The sequence below is a fragment of the Cebus imitator genome, unplaced genomic scaffold, assembly GCF_001604975.1.
Source record: "Cebus imitator isolate Cc_AM_T3 unplaced genomic scaffold, Cebus_imitator-1.0 Scaffold91, whole genome shotgun sequence".
NCBI classification, from domain to species: domain Eukaryota; kingdom Metazoa; phylum Chordata; class Mammalia; order Primates; family Cebidae; genus Cebus; species Cebus imitator.
This window is the reverse complement of record NW_016107406.1, coordinates 3,625,196-3,643,563: the sequence shown is the minus strand read 5'-3', so window position 1 is coordinate 3,643,563 and position 18,368 is coordinate 3,625,196. Positions and strand designations below refer to the sequence as shown.

At 58.2% G+C, this 18,368-nt stretch overlaps 1 protein-coding gene across 17 annotated transcripts in view; it reads right to left on the bottom strand.

The window, feature by feature from the left end:
- Positions 1 to 2,255: 2,255 nt before the first annotated feature.
- The window catches only part of SPEG (striated muscle enriched protein kinase), a 60,797-nt gene continuing 44,684 nt past the window's right edge, over positions 2,256 to 18,368 (bottom strand). For 14 of the 17 annotated variants that reach the window (XM_017535252.2, XM_017535255.2, XM_037740875.1 and 11 more), the window contains 21 exons: positions 18,212 to 18,308; positions 17,891 to 18,091; positions 16,795 to 16,852; positions 16,151 to 16,228; positions 15,871 to 16,049; positions 15,316 to 15,342; positions 14,628 to 14,780; positions 14,411 to 14,453; positions 13,242 to 13,310; positions 11,017 to 13,006; positions 10,642 to 10,773; positions 7,877 to 7,993; positions 7,522 to 7,689; positions 7,288 to 7,410; positions 6,969 to 7,136; positions 6,251 to 6,854; positions 5,553 to 5,792; positions 5,246 to 5,469; positions 4,009 to 4,084; positions 3,620 to 3,769; positions 2,256 to 3,287 (listed from right to left, as the gene is read on the bottom strand). In XM_017535252.2, the coding sequence (XP_017390741.1) occupies positions 3,095 to 3,287; positions 3,620 to 3,769; positions 4,009 to 4,084; positions 5,246 to 5,469; positions 5,553 to 5,792; positions 6,251 to 6,854; positions 6,969 to 7,136; positions 7,288 to 7,410; positions 7,522 to 7,689; positions 7,877 to 7,993; positions 10,642 to 10,773; positions 11,017 to 13,006; positions 13,242 to 13,310; positions 14,411 to 14,453; positions 14,628 to 14,780; positions 15,316 to 15,342; positions 15,871 to 16,049; positions 16,151 to 16,228; positions 16,795 to 16,852; positions 17,891 to 18,091; positions 18,212 to 18,308 (5,090 nt within the window). In that variant the 3' untranslated portion in view covers positions 2,256 to 3,094. Of the gene's footprint in view, positions 3,288 to 3,619; positions 3,770 to 4,008; positions 4,085 to 5,245; positions 5,470 to 5,552; positions 5,793 to 6,250; positions 6,855 to 6,968; positions 7,137 to 7,287; positions 7,411 to 7,521; positions 7,690 to 7,876; positions 7,994 to 10,641; positions 10,774 to 11,016; positions 13,007 to 13,241; positions 13,311 to 14,410; positions 14,454 to 14,627; positions 14,781 to 15,315; positions 15,343 to 15,870; positions 16,050 to 16,150; positions 16,229 to 16,794; positions 16,853 to 17,890; positions 18,092 to 18,211; positions 18,325 to 18,368 lie in introns of those variants that run through there. The other 3 variants (XM_017535253.2, XM_037740881.1, XR_005201360.1) reach the window with 3 other exon arrangements.

Sequence of the window (18,368 nt, the reverse complement as noted above, 5' to 3'; positions counted from 1 at the left end):
CACCCTGTCCCCTCCCAGAGCAGGGGGTATCCATTGGACTCCCAGGAGTACCAGATTCAGGCCCTAGCTGACGAGACATCCAGCTTCCTGGGGCAGCTTTTCACTCAGGTTGGGCTCTGGACAGTCAGACAACATGCCCTGTTAAGTTGTTTGAGTGTTTGTGGCGGGGTGGTGTCCCTGAATAAAGCCAGAGTAGCATCGGGCTTCAGGGCCCCTACAGCTAATGGCAACAGGGCCACGTGGCTGTCAAGACCAATCCAGAAGTCCCTTACTCTTTCCTACCCCCCAACCCCAGGAGTCCAGGGTTGTCATTTCCACACTGTGCCCCCTGGCGGTAAACTGAGATAAACCGGGAGGGATGGGAAAGATTAGAATAGCAGCCCCTCCAAGCCATCCCCACCTCCACTCACTCTCCTTGGTATCACATGGGAGGGGCTTAGACTGCACAGTCCTTGGAGATTAGTACCACCACTGGCCCCCAACCCTAGGTTTGCCCAAGTCCTTTTTGGGGACATAAATTGGTGCATAGGGACATCAAACCACATGGGATGAAAGGGTTCAGTTAACCCCTCTGGGGCTTGCCTGAAGGCCAGTCTGCCCAGGCCGGGCACTGGGTAGAAGCATGACTTCCATTCACTGGAAGTCATGCCCTAATGTGGGGGCACTGTCACCTTTTGATCAGAGCAATTTTGACATAGCTCTGCTGACATAAATCACCTTTGCTCCTCTGGGTTTGGAACAAGCAGTTCACATGCCATTTCCAATGGAGATGGGAAGGGAGTTCAAGATCAGAGAGGGGACGGGAGAGGAATTTTACCATTTATCAAGATATGAGTTCAGGCACCTCATTTTTATACAAAACACTTGCAGTGTGTAGGGGATTGGAGATTCTCACAGGCAAACTGTATATCTTCATAGCTAAAATGACAGGTTGGCAAGGCGTCCTTCTGGTCCCTTCCAGCTGGCTTTAACATCCTGTTATTTTATGACGATGGGGCTTGCCTCTGCCCTGTTGTCCTGGGAAGCTAGAGAGGCTAGGCTGGGCTGGGCAAAAGGATTGTCTGAGCTGCAGCCAAGGGACCCTCAACCTCCATCTGCAGCACAGCAGTGTCAACTCTCTCTGCCCTGGTCAGAGGCTTTCTTCCTTTTACTTTGCCAAGAACAGAGTTTTCAAGGTGGAATGAGGGCAACATTTCCTCTGGAGACAAGGAGACCTGGGCCCTCCCCCACCCCTCATCCCCAACCTCAGAGCAGGGCAGCTCAGTCCTAGGTCCCAGTGACCATTCTGTGGCACTGCAGGGAGTAGCTAGTCGAGTGCTTTAGCACCTAGCAGACCTCCTAACTTAACATGCAGACAAGAAGGTCCATCCAGGCTGGTGTGTCCCTCAGCCCCCAGAAAAGTCTGGACACAGCAGACCAGAGCACTCCCAGCTGGTGCTCTCCATGTGCTCTGACCTGTGCTGTGACATGGAGGGGGTGAGGGGCGTGTGCCTGCCTTTTCTTTTTTTTTGAGATGGAGTATTGCTCTGTTGCCCAGGCTGGAATGCAGTGGTGCAATCTTGGCTCATTACAGCCGCCACCTCCCAGGTTCAAGCGCTTCTCATCCCTCGGCCTCCCAAATAGCTGGGATTACAGGTGTGTACCATCATGCCTGGCTAATTTTTGTATTTTTAGTAGAGACAGGGTTTCATCATGTTGGCCAGGCTGGTCTTGAACTCCTGACCTCGACCTTCCAAAGTGCTGGGATTATAGGGTTGAGCCACTGTGCCTGGCCCTGTCCTGGTTTCTTCTGCAGCTCCTCACACCACCTACTCTCGCCAACTATTGGGATGAAACCCACTCTGCTCCAGGGGTCGGGACCAGAGCTCCTGCCTGTCTTCTGGGCAGAGTGAATGAGACTGAGCCAGGACTGGGGTGAGAGCTGGCCTATTTCAGAGCCAGCATCCCTACACTGTGATGAGGGAACATGTGACAAGAGGTGGGGACTACCGAAACCTGATTTCGGGGGTTCAGTGGATCTGCCGGCATTCCAAAAACTGCAGGGGGAGAAGCAGACCACAGTCTCCCCTCCCTCCAGGAATAAGGAGAGGTGAGGAGCCAGGAGGATCAAGGGAGGGGATTGGGAGGACCCAAAGTGCTAGCTGGTATATTGCCGAATGTGTGTGTTGGGGAATGCCCAGAGAGGGCTCAAGGCCCCAGAACTCACCCTTCCCCAGCCATCCTCCCTTCCAGCCGTCCCTCTCCATAGACATAGGTTCTGCTGCTTGCCATTTTTATTTCCTTGTGACAGACAGACAGACAGACAGCTGGATGGCTGGGAGGGATAGTCAGGACAACATGGGCAGTAGGGATCAGATGGAAGGGGAAACTTCATAAAAGTCAATAAATAAATAAATATGAATGGGAAGAAGGCCAAAGGCCATGGAGGGGCGGTGGGGGCCAGCAGAGCGCACCTGGGGCTGTATCCACCGGACAGGAGGAGAGCGAGCGTGAGTGACCGCTGGCCTCCAGCTCTCCACGTTTCTCCTCTGAGGGATGCTGGCAGCTGGCCCGCCCCACCTCCACCTGAGTCCTCTCTTCTCCCTCCACTGCCTCGCTGCCCTCTCTCACGTCCTGGCCCTGGGCCCCTGCCACGGTCTCTGTGTCCTGCACCCACTTTGCCACACTGACTCACAGCCTACTGCCCTGACACCCTGGGCTCCTTCCTCTTCCTCCTCTCCAGCTACGCCCCTTGCCTTAGTTCTCCCTGAGATGCACTGACCCCCAACCCAGAACCTTCCTAGAGCCTCCCCCTTTCTGTCCCTCGACTTCTTTTCCTATCTACTTCCCATTCCCCTCTTGTCCCTCTGCGTGTTCCCACCCTGCCAAGCCTGGCCAGCGGGTCTTCCACTCTGGCTCTGGCCTGGGGTGGCATCAGGCTGAGGCCCTGGGGTCACTGTCCTTGCAGGTCTATGAGGTAAGAGCCCGGCCAGATGTTGCTGCTGGTGGTATCCGAAGCCCCAGGCCCGCCTTGGCTCAGTGTGGGCCCTGGAATGTCCCGTGGCATTGGTGGGAACCCCAGTCGAAGCCTGAGGCCTGGCTGTGGTCCGTGCCTCTAGGGGCCGCCGGGGTAGGAGCGCAGCAGCACCTTGTGGCGGGTGGCGGCCTCAGCCCGGCGTCGGCGCTGCTCGCCCAGAAACTCCTTGAGCCGGTTGGTGGTGAAGGTGAGCGTCTGGCGGCGCAGCTTCATCAGGTAGGCATCCTGCAACCACGGGTGGGCCAGGCAGTCCTGCAGGGAGGGCCGGCTCCTGCCAGGCAGAGCCAGGGATCATGAGCTGGAAGGACGGCCCTGGGGGCTGCCGAGGCTCTGTCCTCCTCCACACCCATGTCCCAGTCCTGGATCCACCCCTACATGTGTGATCTTAGGCAGCTCAAGAGCTCAGTTCCCGAATCTCTGGAATGGGAACAGTGGTTCTGCCTCACATGGGGTTGCCTTGGGCTTTAAATGGTAGGTAGCATGACCATTTATTAGAAGCAGCAGATTTGTTCCTAGGAGCAGGGGAGGAGCTAGGGGATCTCTGGAACAGGCCAGGCCAGGGGCACATAACTTGGGAGGATGGCTGGTGTGGGGCTCACTCACCAGGGATGTACTGAGAGGACCTTTCGCAAGAAGAGGGTGGCGCTCTGGGATGTATTGGGGTACAGCAGGAAGGCATCAAAGCGGCCCCCCATAATCCGAGCCTCCATTTCCTGGGGGTCTGGCTCATAGAATGGGGAGCGTCCACTGAGCCTGTTGGGCAAGATAGCTTGATTGACATATGCAGACTGAAGGCCAACACCCAGACCCGGGAGGACATTAGTGTCAGGTGCACAGGGCTCAGGGCCCTGCTACTCTGCACTTGTGTGGGTGTGTGGTATGGATGTGTGTACAGGGGAGGTCAGGCACCAGGGAGAGAGTGTTGGCAGAAGGTGAGTCTGGAAGCTCACTGTGTAGGCAGAGTGGGCTGCGGTTGGGTAGGGGACACTCACATAATGTAGGTGAGCACACCCGCTCCCCAGATGTCCGTGGCAGAGCCGATGGGTTCTCCCTTCACCATCTCCGGAGCTGACAGGAGACAGAGGCCAAGCTGACCCAGCTTCCTGGTGGCAGGGAAGTGGGGGCAGGGGAGGTCCCTGGGTGCTGGAGCAGCAGGACAATGCCCAGGTCACCAGACCGTGGGAATGACCAGAGTGGCAGGCCCTGAAGGCCAGTAGGTAGGACAGAGGTAGTGGCATACCCCAAGAGACATGTGGGACACCCGACAGCCCAGGCACTAAATGGTGGGGGTCCCCATAACTCCAGAGGGGCTGAGAAACAGGGTGACAAGCTCCCTTGGATCAGCTCCAAGATAGGGCTCCCATTCACAATGATTGTGGCTGATACCAATATTAAGAGCCTTTGAGGCCGGGTGCAGTGGCTCACACCTGTGATCCCAGCACTTTGGGAGGCTGAGGCGGGCAGATCGCCTGAGGTTGGGAATTCAAAACAAGCCTGGCCAGCATGGTGAAACCCTGTCTCTACTAAAAATACAAAAATTAGCCAGGCGTGGTGGCAGGTGCCTGAAATCCCAGATACTCAGGAAGCCGAGGCAGGAGAATCCCTTGAACCTGGGAGGCAGAGGTTGCAATGAGCCGAGATCAAGCCATTGCACCCCAGCATGGGCAACAGAGAGAGACTCCGTCTCAGAAAAAAAATAAGAAAGAAAGAAAAAAAAACCCTTCAAAATCAGCCTAGCTGGCTCTAATTTCAGACCTGCCCCTTCTAGCTATGGGACCCTGGGCAATTTGCTAAACCTGCCTGGCTCTCCATTGCCTCATCTGTAAAGAGTGGCTTGTAGTCCCACACTAAGAAAGAGAGATAATGAACCTCAAGCATTTAGCAGTTTGCTCAATGGTAGCTGATTTTCCTTATTTAAATAAAATAACAGATTCTCCTGTCTTTTCAGCTTTAGTGAATCCTGCCTCTAGCATTTATAATTGTCTGATTGGATAAACCCTTAACTTCAGTAACCTCAGTTTCCTCATCTGTAAAAGAGGGCTAATATTATTCCAAACTCCATGTTATTGTAAAGATCAGTTGGAAGAAAAAGCCACATACTTCATTCGTTGCCTGCATACAGTAATCACTCAACAAGTGGCACATACGTGGGTGAAGTGGGGTGAGCCCTGGCTGCTGTCCCTTTGGCAGTGCCCTGTTCCCACCCTGGCTGGCAGCTGGTCCCCTCACCCATGAACTCCAGAGTGCCCGTGCGGTGGCCAAGAGGCCGAAGGGCCTGGGGGTTGTAGGGCTGGGCACTGCCGAAGTCCACGATCTTGAGGGCATTGTCAGGGGCCAGCAGCAGGTTGTCCGGCTTGATGTCCAGGTGGAGCACGTGGCGGCTGTGGAGGTAGTCCAGGCCTTGTAGCAGCTGCACCACGTAAGTGGCCACGTCATCCTCGGAATACCGGAACCTGGGAGAGCAGGGGTGGAGCTGATGATACCCGGCCCAGCCTCCCCCGCTCTCCCTCGCTACTCCCCCAGAATGCCCAGCTACCTGTCACTGAGCCCACAGAGGAGCTCCCGGTTGCCGCAGCTCTCAGCAATGAGCACGAGGTACCGAGGGGTGATGTAGGCCTCATGCAGGGACATGATCCGCTCGTGGTGCAGGGTCCGCAGCACCTCGTACTCCTGTAGGACCCGCCGCTTGCCCTCGGCAGCATAGGGCACGATCTTGGCCACGAACGTTCGCCCTGTGGCGTTCTCCCGGCACGCTCGCACAACACCAAAGCGGCCCCTGTGTTGGGGGGGGAGGGACACCACAGGCTCAGAGGAGGGGGGGGACACTTCCATAGTGAGGACTAATGCAGGGAACCCCTAGGGGCAAGAATGGAGTGGTTCCAGGGTGGGCTCCAGAGTTCAATCCTAGAAAACGAGGGTTCGAGTCCCAGCTTCACCACTCACTGGCTTTGTACCTTAGGTAAATCCCAAAGCTTCTCTAACCTCAGTTTTGCCACCTGAAATGGGTGATGCTAATAGCACAGTGTCCCTCAGAGTTGTGAAGAATCAATGAGACCACGTGGCTAAAGCACTCAGTATAGTGTCTGACACATTTGAATTCAATTGTTCTAAGGACCTAAACCTCAGCACCTCCCCCCACCCCAGCCAGGACAGTCTGATCTCTCTGAAGCCACGTGCTCCTGACCTTTGACCCACACTCCTCTCTGTCCTGTCCCCTTCCCCAGCCCTGCTTGCCTGGCTTTCTCTTCCAGGAAGGTGTAGGGTTTCTGAGGGGGGCCCTGGCGAAGAGTGGTGACCTCTGGCCTGGGAGAGCTTTGGGGACTGCTCCCAGCGGAGCTGACCACCTCCTTGGCTGGGCTGAGGCTCCGCACAGTCACCTTGGTAGGCTCAGGAGGGGGCTCGGGGGCTGGGGGCTCTGGGGCTGGCGGTGCAGACACGAAGGAAGTCACCATATACACAGGAGTGGAGGAAGACACTGGTTTAACCCCTTGAGGAGTGGAGGCTGGGGTCGGGGTCCCAGTGTCAAGGACAAAAGACTTAGGCTCACTTGGGGTGACCTGGGCACTGGGTAGGGGGGGCTCTGCTTTCCGGGCAGCCTGCAGGCCCCTGTGTCTTCGTGGGGGAGTTTGGGGTGGTGGACCCACAGCCTTGAGTGAGGACAAGGCCTGGCTGGGGGGTGTGGGGGGAGATGAGGGGCTGACAGTGACTGACGGGGGCGTGGGGGCAGCAGGAGCTGGGGGCGGGGCCAGTGAGGTAGGAGAGTCAGGAGGCGGGGCCCTGGCTGGCCCTGAGGTGACAGGGGCCTCTTGGTGGGCAGCAGGTGGCACAGCTGAAGAATCTAAGAGACAAAGAAAATGAACACCATGGTGCCTTGGGGCAAAGCCATTGTGCTCCACAAGAACCCTAGGCTCAGGGCCCCCTTCCTCGCCCCAGCCCACACCGTCGCACTGACCTTGAGTACCCCTGACAAAGACCTTCTCAGAAGGGCTGCTGAAGGGCCCCTGCCCAGCGCGGTTGGCACAGGCCACACGGAACCTCACAGTCACACCAACTGGCAGGTGGGTCACGTTGTAGTAACAGTCGGGGATGCCTGAGCTCACAGGGTGCCACACAGACTCCCCTATAGGCAGTATGGGGGAGGAGCTGAGGTCACAGAAGGGATGGCTCCCACTGCCAGTGCTATCTGTAGAGCCCAGGAAGGCACTGGCCTTCCCAGACTCCCCTCCCCTCCCTCTGCCACTCCCCCCATCCTCCCACTGCCCCATCCTCACCATCCACTTGCCGCTCCAGCGTGTATGTGCAAGGTGCCCGGCTGTCTCCTGGCTTCCACAGCACCAGCGCTGTGTCCTGGTAGGTCTGAGGCACCTCTGGAGGAGCTAGCTTTCCTGGGATTCCTGGCAAGAGAAAGAAGAGTCCCAGTGAGCCCCTACGCCCTAGCTAAGAGCCCTTCAGCCCTGCCCCTCCATCCCCATCACTACCCCCCTCAGGCCCTGCCCCAAGCTCACGGGCCACAGCCACGGTACAGGAGCTGGTGATGCTGCCCAGGACGTTGCTGGCCGAGCACTCATAGAGCCCGGCGTGCCGCTTGCCCGCTCGGGGGATGCTGAGCAGCTGCCGCCCGTCTTTGCAGGACACAATGATCACTGACGGCTCTGACCGCAAGGACTGCTTGTCTGGGGACAGGGAGGAGCAGGAGGAGCTGCTGAGTGAGCTAGCACATGTCCAGGGCCCCTCAGTTACTCCCCACTCCAGCATTCCCCCAAACATGCCCAGCCCCAACCCCCGGCCTAGCCCCTCCCATCCCCTGGGTTCAGGGCTGCTTGCTGGTCTCTCGTTCTATGGGAGGCACAGTTTCCTTACCTTTCATCCAGGAGATGTGTGGGGCAGGGCAGGCTGCCGGCAGGCAGAGCAGGGTGGCTGCCTCTCCCTCCAGCAGCACCTGGTCCTTGAGTTTGATGTGGAAGACTGGGGGGAAGTCTGGAGGAAAAGCAGAGACAGCCATCTTTCTTTGGGGACCCTGGCCCACTTACCGCCGGGGGAGGGATGGAGAAGGCTTGCAAACAGCCAGCAGGAAGCAGCATGAAACCTTGTCTCTTCCCAGGCAGATGGGGAAAGTAGCACCCCACACCATGCCTTCGAGAATTTTCTTTGGGGCAAGCATCACTTTCCCCAGGCCCTCACTGTGTACAGAACTGCCTTTTCCTTGCACTATTGACGATGCTACTTATGTCATGAGTTTGTAAATCACTTAGGGTAGGGCCTGGCACTAAGTGGTCTATAGGATTTGTTAAATAAAATAAAAGCAAAGGGAATACTGAAAAACTATAATGGTTAAGATCCTGTGAGACCCACCCTCTCTGGGGCACCGTGGGACAAGTGAGAAGAGAATTGGGAGGAGGTAGTGATCTGAGCTGAGAAGGGACCGAACGAGGAATGTTCTATCAGAGTGTGCAGTCTCAAAGAGCTACGGTCTAGGAAAACTGTGGGCAGATCCTGGAAGCGTGTCGGCCTCCTGGCCCCTCTTCCCACCTGCTGTAGGTCTTCTCTATACTCCTTCAGATCAACTGAGTGGTGACAGCTTTTGAAGGGGCAAAAGACAGTATCTGCATGACCTTGGGCTATTTACCCTCTCAGAAGCTCCATTTCTAATCCGTAAATCGAGGAAAATAATACCACGCCCACAGGATTCTTGCTGTGACAATTACCAGGCATGTAAAGTATCTGGCATAGAGTAACTGATCATAAATACTAGCTTTTCTTGTTGTTACCATTATCTTAGCAATATGGACAGCAGAGAAGCCCGGAGCAGACCCCCAGAGAAAGAGGCTGTTTCAGCAAAGCAGAAAAGCTGCCTTCACAGCTAGCTGGTGGCTATGCGCACAGCGGGGCTAGGGATGAGACCAGTCTTCCTTCCTCCAATGTAGCCAGCCTGTGACTTAGTGCTCTGAGGGTTTGAGTGCATGTTCCCTGAGAATGTCCCTTTAGAAAAACCCCAGTCCAGCCATGGGTGGAGGGTGGGGATAGGGGAGGACTCAGGGTTGGATTTTATTCACCTGGGCAGAGAAAGCTGAGGAGCCCTGGGAGCCCCAGCTGCTGCCTGTCTGAAGAACTGTAGGGGACTGGGAGTGGGGATGAGCCAGGAAGGAGAGGAGTACTCAGCAGGAGTGGTGATCAGGATGGCAGTGTGCCCCCCTTCCCGCTGTACCCCACTGCTCCCCAAGGAGGGGTGCCACACTGAGGCTCCAACAAGGCAATGTGAACAGTTTCTCAATGGCTGCCTCCAGGCCAAGTGAGGGTACTGGGTAGCAGGGAGAGAGAGAGGCCAAGAGGAGAGGTGAAAGTGATCCGGGCCCTGCTCCGCCAGCCCCACCCCCATTCCCAGGGGCCAGCCCTGATTGGTAAAGTGGAATGGGACAGCCTTGTTTCTGCAGGGAACAGGGAGCGGATGAGGTAAGGGGACACTGCCTCGGCAGGAAATCAGCTGCATAAGCAAAACTGGGCTGGGAGGGAGGCCCCAGGTGGGAAGGGATCAGCTGTGCCCAGGCCTCTCTGCTGGCTGATCGCCTTCTTTCCCCCTCATTCTCCACCCTCCCTTCTCCTCCCCACCGGCGGCCCTTTCCTCTCTCCTTTTCTCCCACTGCAGCTCCCTTTGCCCTGGCCAAGGCTGGATATGATCCCTTCAAGCCCAGCTGAGGCAAGGCTCGACAGCCACTCCATTCTGAGTTTTACCAGGAAATGGGGAAAGAACAGGACAGGTGGCTTGTCAAGATCCTGCACACAGCCCGGCTTCATGGCCCCACTCCTTCCCTGCGTGCTGCTCTGTTAAACACAACCTCCCAAAGCCTTTGCTTGTCACCCTTGAGTAGTGCCCCTTTTTCAGAGGAGATGGGGTGACCCCACATGGGGAATGCCTCCCTATCTGGAGCTCCAGGACACTCAGGCAGAGAAACAGAAGAGGCCAAAGAGCTCTGAAGGCTGCTTTTCTGTGCAGAAGGCTCAGAGACGGGCAGTCAGGTGTTCAGAGCTGCAAAGTAATGGAGACTTAGGGGGCTCAATCGGGTTGTGGTCCTCTAAGTGGGCGAGAAAGTGAGTGTCTTTGGGTACACACCCAAACACACACATCTAAAGGGGCACTGTGGGGGCAGGACAGCCCCATCTTGTGCTCCTTCAGAAGTACAGCTAGTTACAGAAACCTTCCAGGGTATCCCAGGAAAGAGGAGGCTAGACCCATACAGACGTAAGTGTGGTGCCCTGAAGCCATTTCTGGGACCTGGCTGCAGAAGGTCACACAGTCCGACTTCAACTGCTCCACTTACTAGCCCTGCGACTTGGACAGATCCTTAGCATTGCTAAGCCTGTCTCCTCGCCTGTACAGTAGAAACAATTACACCAATATTTCCCAAAGAGTGCTGCAGGACTGAATGAGGCAGTGCTTGTAAAGTGTTTAATAGAACAGTTAGCTTCTCTAATGACTGGCAGCTGCTGCCATTACAGTTGTCTGAACAGACCCCTTCCACTAAGCTCGTCAAGGTGACCCACCTCCCGCCAGCCATGACTGCTCCCTGATGGGGGCAAGGGGATTGAGGGGTGGGGTGGAGGGTCCTCACCCAGCAGGCCTCTATTACCTGACTCACTGCGCACGTACTGGTGAACCAGCTCCTCCTGAACACTGGCAGAGAGGTTTGGTTGCGATAACCCCTTGTCCTTCCGAAGCCGAGAGAGGCCCCAGCGGAGCCGGCTTCGGCTTTCCCCTGGGGCTGTGAAGACCCAGGCCCATGAGCATTTGCTCAGTCAGTACCAGCAAGTTCGCACCTCCCTGCAGCCCTCAGCCCAGAGAACCAGAAGGAACACCTAGCCCCACCCTGCCCAGCTGCCATTCCACCCTCTGGGCCTTGGCCTGCCCCTGGCAGGAGTCCCCAGCCCTCTGCTCCTCCCACAGCCTCTCTCCAGCGCACCCCACTCTTCTCTGCACCTGCTGCCCTAGCCCTGCCCCTCCTCACCTGAGGATCCCGACGTGGCGCTGGCCTCGGAGCCCAGGGACTCGGCGGAAGGCGTGGTGGCGCCGGCCTGGGCGGCCAACTGGTTGTGCGGAAGGCCGAGGCGCCGCAGACTCTCGCCCTCCGACGTGGCCCTGCGAAGCCGTCCGAACAGCGGCGTGCTGCGGCCCGAGGCGCCCCCCGAGTCCTCGCTGCTGCCGCTGCGCTGCAACCGGCTCGACAGCCGCTCCAGGGTGGAGCTCAGCCGCCTGCGCATCGCCAGCACCGGGGAGCCCCGCGCCGAGCTCCCGCCCTCCGAGCTCTCTCCGTCCCCGCCGCGGGCCTCCCAGGCCGGGTGGCGCTGCGCGGGAGGGGTCCGCCGTAGCCGCTGGGACAGTGACAGCGAGAGGCGGCGGACGAGGCCCGGCTCCCCGACCGCCCTGAGGTCCTGCACCGAGCGCGAGCGCTCGGTCCGTCGCACCAGCTCCAGCGGGGTCCCCGCCGGGCTGGGCCGGTATATGCCATCCTCCTCCTCGGCCCCGCGGAAGGGGCCGCGCTCCTCCGAGCGCGAGCGGCTCAGCAGCCGCAGCCCCCGAGACAGGGGCGACTCGCGGCTGCGCTTGTACTTGGCCTCGAACACGGCCTCCGACTCCAGGTTCTCGATGCTGCTGCTGAGACTGCTGCCTGGCCTGGGGGGCACTGTGGGAACCCGGGCTTTCTCGGCTAGCATCGGGGGCGCCCCGGCTGAGGGCACGCGCTTCTCCGGGGCTCCCGGAGGTGGGGAGGCCACCCTGGCGAAGACAGCAGCGTGGGGCTTGGGCTCTAAAGGCGGCATGGCAGGGCTCTGCTGGGGGGCCTGGGCATGGCCCGACAGCTGGAGTGACTGCATGATCTGGGCATAGGGCGTCAGGGGCAGCGCTAGGGTTTGCAGGGCCTCAGGGGGTGGTGCAGGCTTGGAGGCTCGGACTTGTTCTGGCCTGGGCTCTGGGGCCTTGTCTTGGGCAGGCTGGGGTGCGGGGGGCTGCAGAGCATCACTACGTGTGGTGGCAGAAGGCTCTGCAGACTTAGGGGAACTAGGTTTAGGGGCACTAGGTTTGGGGGCAATGGGCCGCGCAGGGCTGGAGGGTTGGGCCTCGCTGAGGGCGGACAGGGAAGGAGACTCCTGTAGCCTGCGGGCCCCAAGCCTGGCCACGGGGATCTCAAGGGGCGCCCCCGCGCGGCGGTGCCGGCCCCGGGGCTCCGCCTCACCCTGAGAGAAGCTGCTGCTCTTTTGCAGGCCCCGATTCTCGAGTGGGGGCTGGTGGTGGGGCGCTGCCTCGCTGGAGGCAGCTCGTGCCATCCGGGGATCCCGGGCACGACCCCCCAGGCTCTCCAGCAGGGGACCCCTGAGGCCGCTGACCTTGCCATCCTCGGGGCCTCCCCGCAGCAGCCGCTGGCGCAGGGCCTGCAGCCTCTGGGCGTACTCACCCTCACCCAGGCCTCCCCGGGCCAGGCGGGTGGCTCCCGGGCTGGGGCTCCGGCGCTGCGGCAGCTCCACAGAGGCCGCCTTGTGCAGGCCCCGGCCCGGCTCCCGCGGCCCGGCCCGGGGCAGGGCGCTCTCAGCTGAGCTGCCCCTGCGGAGCTCTCCCCGCTTGGGGCTGGCCCCAGCTTCGGGCTCCTGGCCTGGGGAGGGGAGATCCTCTGGGCTGGGAGCCTCCTGGTCCTGAGAGGGAGCCCTTCCCTGCTCCTGCCAGTCCATGGGGGTGGCAGCCCCAGCCTCTGGGGTTCCCAGGGCCTCATCCTCAGTGGGAATGTCCGTGAGGGACACCCGGGAGCCTGAGAACTCAGGCTGCAGTGGGCGGGGCACCGAGGGCAGCTCTTCCAGCTCTTCCTCTTCAGAATCTGAGGAGGACGAGAGCCCCCCGCTGGGGGGTGGCCTTCTGGGCATGGTCACCCACACCCGCTCTGGGGGAGCTCGCAGCAGCTCAGGGATGGGGCGCAGCACCAGGTGGCATTTGTAGCTGATCTGGGAGCGCTGGAGACAGAGTACTGGAGTCAGACCCGAGGGACCCCTGGGGCAGGATTGTTCCCCCCCTTCCAGGCCCACCTCATCCCTGAGGAAGAGGCCTGAGCATGCAGAGGGTCAGGGAACAGGCAGGAAGCTGGGCATGGAGCCAGTGAAAGCAGGAAGACAGTAGCAGGAGAGGAAGGCCCACGGGAGGGGGAAGGCAGCAAGGTGGAAAGCACAGAGGCCGGCCTGCCACACTCACCTGCCACCTCCGCCGGGAGAGGAAGAGCTTCAGGTGATCCGTGCTCACCTCTGCACCCTTTGCCTGAGTCTGCAAAGCCAGGAAAGAGGGCTTGAGGGAAAGCTGTCAACCTAGACCTCCAGGTTTGGCAACAGAGAGACAAAGTCCATGAGGCGGGGTGGGGGGAGGTAGTGGATTGGGCAGCACTGAGTCTAGGCTCCTGGGGATCCCCTTCCCCTTGGGTCTTTCAGGACAACACCTATAGCCAAGGTGCACACCTCAGGACAAATCCCCTGAGCCCCGCAGGGAGCAGCAAGAAACCGGGGACTCCCAGGGGTAGGCTTCTTAACATCCACCAGGGCTCCCGTCCTGGTAAACCAGCTGCCTTGGGAGGCCTGTGCTCTTAGGCCCCTTACCTGATCCCTGGCTCCCCGGCTCCCCTCTGTTTCCATGTAGGGCCAGCACCCCAGACATCTGGAGCCTGGTGGTCCAGACCAAGACAGCTGCTTCCCTCAGCCACCCACCCAGGCTCTCTCTTCCGGAGCTCATTTCTGGTCTGAGAAAGGATGCTCTTAATTCAACTCCTGACACCAGAGTGACCTCAGCCTTCAAATGACCCAGCACAACCTTCCACGAACAGTTTATTCAGGTGTTCTTTCTGGACTCAATTGCTGAATCCCTGCCCCCCACCCCCCGCAAATCCCTGAGACCCCATCAATGCCTGGCACTGTGTCCTGAGGCACTGGGGTTTGAAGATGAATGAGTGAGAACCAAGAACCTGCCCACATGGAGCTCATAACCGAGGGGCTGAGCCAGCCTGGTCAACCCCAGCCCTAGTGTTTGGGGCCAGTGCAGGACAGAGATGGACACGCAGGAGTCAGGAAGACCAGGGTCTGGTCTCAAGCATGAGGGAGAACTCCACCAAGGACACCCAGGATGGGGAGGTCCAGATATGTGCCCTGGAGTCCAGGATATCCCCAACTCCATCACTGATATGAGCCTGTTTCCTTGTCATCAAAATGGAACTAATGATATGCACCTTTGCAAAGCTATTGTGATGCTAATAGGTCATATGTATATATAATGCCTAAGGTGGTTACTGCACACAGTAGGTACTCAATAAATGGAGCCATTTGTAACATTCTCTCTCCCTCCACCTTTTGTGCCACCACTTTGCAGACTAGACTCACTTTGAACCAAGGATGTTCTAGGGTCTCCTCTGCGGTCGGCCTCCTGTGAGTGAATGAGGATTAAGAAGGGATTTATCATTCAGTCATCCGGTCAGTCAATAACTGAGCAAACAGGGCTCCTAAGGAGTTGGAAGCAGGAGTTTGGGAGGAGAAGGCGGGTGGCATGAGGGCAGCTCTGCGGGGGGCGGGGGGGTGGCTCCCAGGGCCTCGTACTCACAGCCGGTCCTGCACCAGCACTTTGATGAGGAAGCCACGGGCCTCCCTGCTTAGGCTCAGGAATGTGGTCTCTTCGAAGGCCACATTGTAGTTTCGGATGTTCATCAATGTTGTCCGATCATTTTCTCCAACAAACGGGGAGATTCCCGTCAGACTGCAGGGGTGAAGAGGGCTGTTATGAGGGGCAACCAGGGACAAAGGGGAACGCCTATGGGGGCATAGGGCTGGGGACAGGCAGAGGCTTTGGGGTTGTGAGGATGACAGAGGCTGAGCAAATCTGGGCAAGAGGCAAGGCTGCAGACTCTCTCCCACCCTGTCCCCTCCCTAGCCTCCTGATGGGCAGGGAGGTGGGGGCTAGTGGCCTCTGCTTTAGAGGACCTGTTCCATCCCTCCTCCAGTGTGGCCTCTCTATGAGTGAAGTGCCAAGGGGATGTGCCCACCCTGAGCTCCATTCCATGGCCCTGAGCCTGCACTTGGCTCTCTCCATCCAGGGTGCCCACCTCTTACAGAGGGGCATGGGGGCAGGCAGAACATGGGCATCCAGACCAGGGTGTCCACCTTTATGCACATGAGGCCCCTTGCAGTGTAAGAAGGAGTGGGGGTGTGGAAGACAAGGGGTGGGCTGCAGCCCTGCAAAGGTTAGGGGTGGCCTGCCAGGAGACTGCTGGGACGCTGCAGAGGGTCCTTACCAGAGGAAGGCAACAACGCCCACGGGCCTGTGAGGAAAGGAGATTGATGGTTAGGGGACCGCCCACCTTTGACTGGAAGGGAGCAGTTCTCTGCTACTGCTGAGCTGAGTGAGCTGTAAGCTCCCTGGGAACAGTGGCATGGACAATGGGCACAGGAGAGGTTTCTTTGGGGAGGACTCTGAACCCACAGGTCCAGATAGGCCTGGAGAAGTCCAGGGTCATGGCAGGGCTGGCCCAGGATGCCCAGAGAAGTCTGGGGACCGATGGGACCATGCCGGCCCCACTGGAGGAGGCATGCTGGCTGCTAAGGGGAAGGCCCAGCTTCCAGGGGAGACAAGGAGTCAGGGACTAACAGAGCTGAGGCCTTGAGAGAGAGGGGCATCCTTGACTCATGAGGGGCAAGGAGTCACATGGGCAGGAGGCCCTGCAAGCAACACCACCGGCCCACTGTCAGAAGGACTCCAGGCTTGGTAAGTCTCCCTGCCAGTAAGCATGTCCCCAGTGCAGCCCCAAGGGCAGCTGCGAGGCCCACCCAGCCCAGCATGCCAGCCTTACCAGATGTCAGTGACTCCAGACACAGGGCTCTGGTTGACAATCTCGGGGGCCACAAACTCAGGTGTGCCATACTGGCAGTACTGGGGCTCTCCTGGAGTCAGCTCCTGAGCATTCCCAAAGTCACAGATCCGCACCTGCTCTTCACCCGTGGCACCGTCCCACACCAGCAGGTTCTCAGGCTGGAAGACACAAGGCGAGGAGTGGCGGCCGAATGAACACGGGAGGACGCTCCACCTCGTGGCTCCCACAGGGGCTGTCTGCTCTTCAGTCCACACCTCACCTTGACATCGAGGTGTAGCACGTGGCTCTGGTGCAGGTAGTGGATTCCCTCTAGCACCTGCCGCATATAGGCCCGGATCTGTGGAAATAGGGGGCCCAAAGTCTGTGGGGGTAGGGTGGTGTATGTCTGATCACCTCCAGGGCGGCAAGAGGTCAGGCTGTGCCTGGGAAGTAGCCTTCAGATGGCTCGTGGAAGGGGTTGAAACACAGATTTGGGGTTGCAAAGATCCAAGGCTATCATGTGCACTGGAGGGGACAGCACAGTTATAGGGAGGAGCCATTTACACGGTAATAAGTAGAATTGTGCTGTGCACAACATGTACAGCCCAACATGGCAGGACTGCAGTGAGATCAATAAAATCTAGGTGGGGTTCCTTCCAGGAGAAATGTTGGGGGGATGTTTATGTGATGAAGAATGGGAAACAACAGCTAGGAGCCGGGGTGGGTTTGTTGAGACTTACAGAGAACGGTGCAAGTCCCAAATAGATGGGGATCTGGTCTCATTGAATGGGGACTCTGCTGGCTGCCTAACAGTGCTCTCCACCTCCACCCCCACCCCTGGCTTCAGGCCCATTTGTTGATTCTCAAAGCTCTGGTGGGTGAAGGCTGGTGCCCAACCTGGCCCCTGCCACCCGCTGCCCTCACCTCAGACTCACACACGGTGGGTTTCCTGGCCATTCGCTCCAGCAGCTCCTCTGTGCAGCTAAATCCCAGATCAAGGAGAACAGTGCCCAGAGCCAACTGCCTGGCCCACCCCAGAGCTCAGGCGGGTCCCAGCTCAGCACGCAGTTCTCCTTCCCCTTACAGAAGGTCTGATACTAGTCAGAGGCTGCCCCTTCTCTCCCCCATGTGTTCCCTCCTCCCCGCCTCCTGTCCTCTGAGGGCACAGGTGGGACACCCCTGCTGAATTCCCACTGGCTATGGGAACTCAGGCAAGTCACTTCACCTCTCTGAGCCTAGTTCTCCCAGGAGTAAAACGGGGCTAAAGTCTCCTCTCCTGCCCACCCTGTAAAGCATTTATAGGGATCAAATTACAGCAGAATTTTGTTGACAGTGGATGGAACTTCTTGACTCTATTTGAGAATGGCCTAGAAGGTCCATGACATGGAATAATTTGTCATTTTGCTGAGGTTTGATTTCAAACACTGCAGGCAGCAGGCTCATGTGCAGGTTCCGGGCACCCTGCTACTGGGGTGACGACGGACCACCCAGCATCCTTACCACCATGTGCCTTTGCTTAACCACAGCCTTCATGAAAGGGTAAAATCTGTTCTTTATGAAAACAGCCTCCAAATAAAGCCAAGTATTGATCTGAAACGGGGTCACTTCAAATATGCAGACGCATGATACTGCATTTCATGATGAAAAGCCTAGGCCACATACTAGCTGTGACCTTGCGCAAGTTACTTAACCTCTCCATGCCTGTCTCTTCATCTGTAAAATGGGGATAATACAAGCTAATAATAAAATTCTAGGAGATAGGAATATATGAGGAATTAATAGGTTAATATTTGTAAAACTCTTAGAATGCTGCCAGGCACACATTAAATGCTATATAAATCTAAGCTAACCATGAACTTAAAACTGTTGGTTTTCACAGAAGTCTCCAGACGTATTCCTCCCAGTTGTCAATGGGGCTACTTTGTAAACTGTAAAACTGTGTAACTGTTGCCTATTGGATGTCACAAGGACCAGTCATTTAGGCATGGGTCCCCCCAGCCCCCAGCCTGTCCCAGGATACAGCTCCGTGACAATGACCAGTCCCCGGCGCCTCTCGAAGGCCTCATGGAAGTAGAGGACACAGTCATGCTGGAGCCTGGCTAGGAGCTGGGCCTCCCGACGGGCTGATGCCTTTGGCTTGGCCTGGCTGGGGATGAACTTGGCCGCAAACTCCAGGCCGGAGCTACGCTCCACCACGCGCCGAAGGTAGGAGAAGGCACCCCTGGTTGACACAGGGAGGGGGGTCAGGGATCAGCCATCGCTGCGGCCCTCTCCATCCCTCCCAACCCTCAGACCCAGCAGCCTCTCTTGTCCCCCACTGGCTGCGCTCCTAGCCCCACACCTGCCGATCTCCTGGTGAATGTCATAAAAGTCGCTGAGTCTCCTTCCTCGTTGCTCCTCATCCTCCCTGACCCCCTCGACCTCCATAGCTGTTTGAGCTGGGGCAGAGATGTCCTGGTGTTAGGTGGGAGGGGAAGAAAGCAAGCAGGCCAGAGACT